We start from the raw sequence: 9,098 nt of genomic DNA, 5'->3' as shown, positions 1-9,098 counted from the left end.
AATGTCTCATTCTGCTGCTGAACAGCGACTCTGCTGAGCCTGATACTCAGATCATGACTTTAAAGCAAAGACTGGACTTGCTTTCTCCTTTTAAATGTACGTAGTTTGTTACCCAAGATGGACTTTTTTCATATTTGGGTATAATCTATGGCTCAACACATTTATCACTGACAAAGAACTTAGCATTGAAGCCAGGACACCCTGGAGAGATTATATCTCTCGGCTGGCCTGGGAACGGCTTGGTGTTCCCCCAGACAAGCTGGAGGAGGTGGCTGGGCAGAGGGAGGTCTGAGCTTCTCTGCTTAGGCTGCTGGCCCTGCGACCCAACCCCAGATAAGCGGAAGAAGATGGATGGATGGCTGGATGGGTATAATGTATATAACACACTGTGTCATTGCTACAAATACAAAGATAAAAATTTAAAAACCAACCCCTGAATTATTATTACGTTTTAATTGCTCATGATCTACATCTTTTTGAGGTTTGATCATTTTCTGATCTTAATTCCTTGACGTGATTAAAGGTGTTCCCCAGGGTTCAGTCCTGGAGCCAATATTATCCATCGGATATGTTAATAATCTTGATCAAGGAGTATTGAACACTAATTTCCATTTTTATGCCGATGACACTGTGATGTATTCCACAGCTCAGCAGGCACTTCATCAGCGCCAACAATCCTTCAATACTGTTCAGTAAACTTTGTGCCGTTTTCATTGCTAAAAAAAAAAAATCATGTTGTTTCCAACACTAAATTAAATTCTTTGAATTTTCCATCTATCACAGCTCTTCACATGTATCTCTCTTCTCTCCAAGTCTCATATTGAACAGTTGGTGTCATGAACGGCTGCTGCAGGCAGGACCCAAATGCAGATCTGGATTCAAATGTTCTGTTTGTTGAATTATTTGATGACACTGTTTAACTTTTTATTTATATTTTTGTGATCACTGATGTTTCATAATTTGTAAATTTTATATGTGTTGTATTTTTTGTGCTGTTTTTTTCCAGGTCACCTTGTAAATGAGATTTTAAATCTCAGTCGGTCTTTCCTGGTTAAATAAAGTAGTAATGATATAATAAAACATTTATGACATGCTTACATTTCAGATTTGTTATGAACTCTTAAACATCCAGCATCTTTGTTTTCACTGAGACTGAAAGCTTGGAGTGATTTTTAATGCTGCTCTTTACAGACGAGTTCAATGAGACGACAGAAAAGGACACGAGTGTTTTACAGCTTCACCATCTTTCCTTTATGATTTTACGGCTTTATTATCAGTTTCTGTTTGAGCAGCAGCTGAGTCGTCTTTTATTTTCAGCTCTTATTCTGAATCTTATTTCCTCTGGTCTGGTCAGTAACGGAACAGTTTTTAGTTCCTTCCTTAATGCAATATGAAATATTTCCAGTTCTGAGCTGTCAGGGTTCAAAGTTTAGCTGATATTTATACAATCAAACACTCATCTGTGTGAGTCACGGGAAATCTAAAGCAGGAGAAAACTCCACACCTCTGTGGAGCCGCCAACCCACAGCTCAACAGAAACACCAGTAAACCCGAGATTTCAACACTTCCTCATTCTTCATCGTGTTTGTCCCCACAGAAGGAAACAAGTTTCCCCCTCAGGTCATCAGCAATGACGCATCAAAGACGACGGCTGGCGAGAATATCAGTAAATGTGACGAACTCTGACCCAGAAACGCTCGCTAAAACCACAAAGGTCTGTTCGTTACCTGGTTCCATGGTAACCAAGCAAACTATTAACAAACCTGGACTGTTTATGAGCGCAGATTCACGTGTCAGGGAAGTGTTCGCTGTCTTAAACACTGATAAAGCTCACGTATAAAGAAAGCTTTTTTTTTAATATATCTAACTTTATAACAACATCATGAGGTCAGAATCATGGAGAGCAGCTCTGATGGAGTCCCAGAGAATAATAAAGAGCAGTAATGCAGTAAAAAGCAGAACAGGCTGTAAAGTTTTCAGTAACTTGGACGCCTGGAAAGGATTCACTGAAAAATCTAAATATTTGTATAACCAGTTAAATGCTGCTGTTAAAGTATGTCATGTTACTGGCAGCACTCTTGGCTGAGTAGTTTTCTTCGGCCCCCTCAGTTTGTGAAATGTGTTGTGAAATGTTTTTGACTCTGTTCACACTCTGTACCAGCCTCTGTGGGGCAACGGGCTGACGAGGAAGATCCTCCCGCGGGAGACATAAATACCCGACAAAGATCATTCCTCCTCGGACACTTTATGAATGAAGGTCTCGCGTCGGGACTGGTGAGTACTGGATTAATCTAATCTCCTCTGATTCTCTGGATCAGATGTGGAAACAAACACTGTCCTGTTTAATCTGCGTGTGCTGACATATATTCTCAGTGTAAACTCTTTAAATGTGCCACATGCAAAAGCCAAAAACATTTTTAAAATGTTATTTTTCCTGATACAGCTGTGATGATATGATTGAGCTATCTGTGTTTATTGTAGTTTAATAACTGAATCCTGTAGCTGGGAACTTCAGGCCATTAAAACTTCATGTTGATTGAATATTATGTGGCACGATAACACAGTAATGGCACACTCCTTCATTAAATCAGAATCAGAATACTTTATTAATCTCTGAGGAAACTGTGGGTTACAGTTGCTCCAAGACAGTAACAGTAACAGACTCAGCTGTTTAAATATGTTACAGAGTTTACAAATGTAAGAAATAGCACTAATATAAACAAATCACTCAATTATAAATATCAAGAATATTACAGATGTGAGAATGTATGTGACTGACATTTGACTCTAACTTGTGAACTTTGTCATTTGCTGTTTCACTGTAAATGGAAGTATTTCGATTTCATTAAACATTGTTTTAGGTCTTTCTTCTGTTTGTTTAATATTTTGGATCCCAGCATGTCTAAGACTTGTGAAAGAGTGGAAGTGATTCATGTCATCTTTGATAAAAATCTAAATTCTGCTGTTTTAAAACAGACCTGTCTGCAGAACAAAAGGAAGAACGTGAAAAGAGGAAGTTTCAAATTTCAAGAGTTTGGAAACTTTCCACGGTGTGGTCACGCAGACTTCCCCCCTCGCTCTGATTTAACCACCAAACCCACAGATATTTTTAACAGTCAAACTTAAGAATAATCCTCAATAAACTTCAAGGTTTTTCTGACCGAGTCACCAAAATGACCTCAGAGCCAAACTTCACCGCCGCCTTAAACCTCACCAGCCCCACTGCCGATGGTGGCTGCCCACCTGTCGGTATTGGGCTGGAAGGTAAGATCATGCCACCCGTCCTCATCATCGACGTCATTCTGGGGCTGCTGGGAAACCTGGTCGCTCTGTGGATCTTCTGCTTCAAACTGAAAGCGTGGAACCCCAACAGCCTCTTCCTCTTCAACCTGGTTATCGCAGACTTCCTCGCTCTAGTGAGTCTACCTCTGAGGATCGACGCCTTGCTCAGGAGTCACTGGGTGTTTGGAGACGGCATGTGCCGGATCAACCTCTTCCTGATGTTTTCCAACCGCTCGGCGAGCATCGCACTCATGACCGTGGTGGCAATTTATCGCTACTTTAAGGTGAGAGAGTCCTCGTGGTGATGGAGTTGTAAAAATGCTTAACAAAGTTTTTTGTTGCACCTCGTTGGGCCATATTCCTGGTAAAGAGAACAAACCTCTGACTGCATTTCTAATATTTTTGAATCATGGAGTCCCAACACGGGAAACTCGTGTGCCGCAGGTCTATTAAAGTGATACAGGTTGTTTTTATTCATGGGGCTCCAAACAGGGAAAAGTTGGTAGTAAAAAAGTAAAAATGGAACAAAAACAAAAGAAACCACGCCCTCCTTAAAGCAACCCTTCTCTTGGTGCATCAAGGTACCGACACCAAAACATACCTTGTGCAAAAAATTGTTGTCTTAATAACCAATAAGCCTCTAGATACAACACTACAGCTCAAAGTGTCCACTAGCCTAGCTTGATGACATAACTGGGTAAAACTAACGGAGATATAAGCCAACATGGGTAAACAGCTGGTATGGCTAGGTAGCGGTATAAAGAGCAGCCCATTCAGCTAAATTAATGGATAAATAGCTGTAATCATATTCTACAAGTAATTTATAAATGAAGCCGAAGGAAGGAAGACTGAAACTGTTTTAGGAAGTTAGGAACTTTACTTGATCGAGCTCTTTGAATCCATCCATCTATCACCTGACACTGTGACACGAAAACTGGTTTCCTGTTTAAAAATGGTCCAATAACGCTGCGGGAACAATAATGATTGGCCAATCAGTGCCATGTGCACAATTAATTTCACCATCAAACATTTTCAAGATTCAAAAGATGATTTAAACAGAAACTGCAGCTTTAGTTTTGGCACTATCCAGACATACCAAAAAGAGGAACATGTTTTGATGTTCTTCTGCCCCTAAAACCCAGGAAAACCCATCAGGTGACGGTGCAGGCTGTGCCAAAATAACTTCAGGTGTGGGTCTACCAACTGGCTAGAGAAATGTTGAGCTAGTTTTTAATTTAGTCCCAAATCTGATTTTTTGTGTGTCTACTGGAGGAGACACCAAAGTAGATGATGGAGAACAGAAACAGAAACAACAGTTCCTACTTGTTTATCCAGGTTAATGTATTCAGGTGGAAGTTTCAGAACCAGTGTCATCAGTGTTGTTTTCTTCCAGGTGGTCCATCCTCACCACCGCTTCAACCGCATGACCAAGCGACAGGCGGTGTTCGTGTCGCTGTTTGTCTGGCTGCTGGTCATCACCCCCCGGGTTCCTATGCTGGCTTACAACCACATCAAGGGCAGCGGCAACACAACCCAGTGCTTCTTCTTCACGTCTTACAAAGAGGCGTCGCGGGCCATCATCATCCTGGTGGCCATGCATCGCATCCTCACCGTGCTGGAGTTCATCTTCCCGATGGCCATGCTGCTGTTCTGCTCCATCCGGATCTCCAGCTTCCTAAAGGAACGACGTATGGGCAAACCCGACAAGGTGCGCAAGGCGATGCGAGTGTGCATCGCCATCGTTGCAGTATTCATGGTATGCTTTCTGCCCACCACGGTGACAACCATCGGAGTGTGGATCATCCGCTCGTACCGCCCGTGGGACTGCACCAGCTTCTACAGATTCACCCAGCTCAGCATCGTGTCTCTGGGGTTGAACTTCTTGAACTCGGCCCTGGACCCCATCATCTATGTCTTCTCCAGCTCCATGTTCAGGACGGCCCTGGTGGGTGCGTTGCCCCGGGCACTGCGCTGTGGGCAGGAAGCCGAGGACAACAATACGTCTTCTTCGGGAACTCAGTCGACCACCCAGGAGGAGATGAAATCCATGAGGCCTGATAGAGGAAGCGAGGCGAAATAGTAAACTGCTCCTTGCTAATAAAGACTAAACCAAGCAGTGAAAACTTTTCCCTGCTCTGATTTCCTTTATTTTTGTATAATTTTGCATAAAGTTATATCTTTGGCTTGTTTTCTGATGAATCTGAAAATCTGTCGCATAACCATGTAAACATATATTCAGTCAAGTTTGAAATATTTTTCCTGTTGAACTCTTTAAATGTAAGTGTCTGGTGCTATATTTTTTATATGTTTTTTAAAATTTTGATAAAATAAATTACATTAAAAACAGAAATAAAAAAACATCACTGAGGTCTCAAAACCTGCAGTTCCTCTGACGTCCTGCAGAGGCTCCAGTAGTGAGCCAGTCTCCATGGAGTCCCATGTTAAAACTACAGCAGAAGAAAACATGTTTACAGCCTGACACTGAAACTGTTTTGGTCTCTGCATAAGTCAGCTTAAAATGTTTTTATAATTTACGTGTTTGAATTGAATTAAGTATATTCAGTAAAATTTTTTAGGTTATTTAATAGAAAAAAGGATTCTGCACTCCTAAATATACAGAATCCTGTTGTTCTGATTTGCTGCTATATAAATAAAGCTGAACTGAAATCCTGCAGCTTTCAAAGGCAAACAAACACTGAGGCTTAAACACCAGTGACCAGAAGTTTGCATTTTTCCTGTTTGGATTTTACATACAATTTATTCCCACCACATAATGGAAACCAGTGATCAGTTCATTTTGAAAGAACACATAGCAGGACATAGTGCCTGCAGACAACCTTTTCTCATCAGCAGTCCTAAAATATCAGAGTTCTGCAGAGGCCTCGTATCACCCCGTATCTCAGCCTTCAGGTCCTCTTCTTTGGAACCAGTTTGGATTCAGGACACAGACACACTCTCAACTTTGATATTAGCCTTAAAACTTTCCTTTTTAAGAAAGCATATAGCTGCTGTCAGCATAACTGACAAGTCACGATTTACTCAGCTGCGGTCAAAAATCATATGACAGTAAATCAGTAACTCTTCAGTGAGCTCAGTAAACGGTTAAAAACTGCATCAAAGATTCATTCATGCATTTTGTTATAAAGGTAATAATTTTCAATATTAAATCTGTATCTGTTATCATTATGGTGTGCTATAATATTAATATCTGCCATAAACTATCATCCAGCATTCAGATATTTTTATGCAGAATCCCAGCAGATCGCAGCCAGCAGCCAATTATCTTTGTTCCTCATTCTGAACTTCAGCAGGTCGCCATGACCGTGTCTACAAGTTTAAATGCACTGAGCTGCTGCCATGTGATTGGCTGATTAAATATCTGCATTCATAAATAAAGTAAAAATGAACCCTTTCATGCATAGTGGTCACTACAGTGGACAGCTATTCAAAGGCTGCTTGTATTTCTATCAATGTTAATGGTATACTCAGGATTTTTTTTTCTTAAGTATTTTTATTCATCTTTTTAAAAATACTTAATAAATAATAAGAAAAAAATCCTGATTGAGGTTGTCATAATTCATGCATGAAAGGGTTAATAAATAAAGAGTCTGGCGATTGGTCTACAGCAGCAACATCAACATGTAGTTTGTGTTTCTGCCTCCTTCTAGTGTCTGACTGTGAAAAGTGTTCACACATGGAGGCAGTGAGTGTTAGTCCTGTGCTGCAGGTCTAAAGTGACCAAATTACAAAATGTTTAAAAAATATTAAATATAATCCTCTTTAATATAATATATGGAAACTGGATATTATTAAAAGTGTGATTCACCCTGAGCTATCATTAAATGTTTGGTAGTAAAGCCTAACATCTACTGTGACATCGTTTTATAAAGGACATGCAACAGTTGTGAGTTTTGCATATGTGGTCTCTGCAGTCGTGACTGGTAGAGAGACAGAGACGTACTCGTACACTGTAAAACATAACTGTGCTTCATTAAAAATATGAAGTTAGCACTCAGTTTAAGCAAGTTATCAGTAATTTTAGTTCAAAAAGCTGATCCACTCAGTTTAGTCGCCTTAAAATAATAAAACTAAGTAAGCTGGTGGAATGTAAATAAGTACATTTACATAGTTACATTCTATTGGATTCCATCCACAATCTGACACGTATCCTAGGGTTGCGACAAATTGTTGGTATGTTACGTGTCGGGAATAACAACGTGAACCTCCGCCCCAGTCTCAAGTCTTTTGCAGACTCCAAGAGGTTTTCTTCCAAGATTGCCCTGTATTTGGCTCCATCCATCTTCCCATCAACTCTGACCAGCTTCCCTGTCCCTGCTGAAGAGAAGCACCCCCAGAGCATGATGCTGCCACCACCATATGTGACAGTGGGGATGGTGTGTTCAGAGTGATGTGCAGTGTTAGTTTTCCGCCACACATAGCGTTTTGCATTTTGGTCTCATCTGACCAGAGCACCTTCTTCCACATGTTTGCTGTGTCCCCCACATGGCTTGTGGCAAACTGCAAACGGGACTTCTTATGGTTTTCTGTTAACAATGGCTTTCTTCTTGCCACTCTTCCATAAAGGCCAACTTTGTGCAGTGCACGACTAATAGTTGTCCTATGGACAGATTCCCCCACCTGAGCTGTAGATCTCTGCAGCTCGTCCAGAGTCACCATGGGCCTCTTGGCTGCATTTCTGATCAGCGCTCTCCTTGTTCGGCCTGTGAGTTTAGGTGGACGGCCTTGTCTTGGTAGGTTTACAGTTGTGCCATACTCCTTCCATTTCTGAATGATGGCTTGAACAGTGCTCCGTGGGATGTTCAAGGCTTGGGAAATCTTTTTGTAGCCTAAGCCTGCTTTAAATTTCTCAATAACTTTATCCCTGACCTGTCTGGTGTGTTCTTTGGACTTCATGGTGTTGTTGCTCCCAATATTCTCTTAGACAACCTCTGAGGCCTTCTTCTTCTTCTTACATTTGTATTGGCAGTTGGCAAACAACTGAAAGGTGCATTACCGCCACCAACTGGTATGGAGTATGGTCTGGAACGACGCTCAAAAAAAAAAAAAAAAAAAAAAAAAAAATCCTGCCAAACAGGTTCCCCTCTTTTAAAAACCGAAATACGGCCTGATAACTTTTACTTCCCGATTCCTTTTGCAACAAATCAACAAGATCCAGTTTGATTTTCAGGTTACTGAGATTTTGAATCAATTGTCTCCTCTCAACTTGATACCTCTGACACTGCAACATGACATGTTCTACAGTTTCCTCTACCCCACAGTAATCACATTTTCCGGTACTATGTTTCCCTATCAAGAATAATGTGTCATTCAAGCCAGTGTGTCCAAATCTCAGTCTGGATATGATCACCTCCTTCCTCCTAGTCCGTCCTGCGTTTCTCATTCCTCCCACCCTCCTTTGAATCTTATACAACCATCGTCCTTCCTTTCCTCCTCCCACTGCTTTTGCCATCTAGCTCTCATAACTTGCCTTATCATACTCCTTATCTCTGCTTGGCCAATACTAACAGCCATGTCAACCACCCCGTGCCTTACGGCCTCCTTTGCAACTCTATCTGCCTGTTCATTTGCCCATACTCCACAGTGCGCTGGAACCCATAAAAACACAACAGCAAGTCCCATCATGTGTAGCCGGAAAAGTGTCTGCTGAATTTCCCCCAAAACATCTGCCCTACTGTCTGAGTGACTATGCAGTAAACTGACTAATGACGAACTTGAATCTGAACAAATGACAGCATGTAATGGCCTCACGTCTTCCACCCACTGAACAGCTAATAATATTGCGATCATTTCCCCAG

At 41.3% G+C, this 9,098-nt stretch overlaps 1 protein-coding gene across 1 annotated transcript; it reads left to right on the top strand.

Annotated features, from left to right (window-relative positions):
* Positions 1–1,648: 1,648 nt before the first annotated feature.
* On the top strand, positions 1,649–7,281 carry LOC100694161 (hydroxycarboxylic acid receptor 2). Its single transcript, XM_003449445.5, has 4 exons — positions 1,649–1,666; positions 2,162–2,274; positions 2,977–3,566; positions 4,676–7,281. The coding sequence occupies exons 3-4, from the start codon at positions 3,174–3,176 to the stop codon at positions 5,360–5,362; spliced, it is 1,080 nt and encodes a 359-aa protein (XP_003449493.1). The 5' UTR covers positions 1,649–1,666; positions 2,162–2,274; positions 2,977–3,173; the 3' UTR covers positions 5,363–7,281.
* Positions 7,282–9,098: the final 1,817 nt, after the last annotated feature.

Source organism: Oreochromis niloticus, linkage group LG8 (assembly GCF_001858045.2).
Source record: "Oreochromis niloticus isolate F11D_XX linkage group LG8, O_niloticus_UMD_NMBU, whole genome shotgun sequence".
In the NCBI taxonomy this organism is placed as follows: Eukaryota; Metazoa; Chordata; class Actinopteri; order Cichliformes; family Cichlidae; genus Oreochromis; species Oreochromis niloticus.
Note: the sequence above shows the minus strand (reverse complement) of the source record. Positions and strands in the feature narration are given on the sequence as shown.

What these genes read in the sequence shown, in the direction of transcription:
- LOC100694161 (XM_003449445.5), top strand. Translation starts at nt 3,174, where the DNA reads ATGACCTCAGAGCCAAACTTCACCGCCGCCTTAAACCTCACCAGCCCC. An exon ending in CAATTTATCGCTACTTTAAG is followed by an intron (nt 3,567 to 4,675) that starts GTGAGAGAGTCC and finishes GTTTTCTTCCAG; the next exon opens with GTGGTCCATCCTCACCACCG.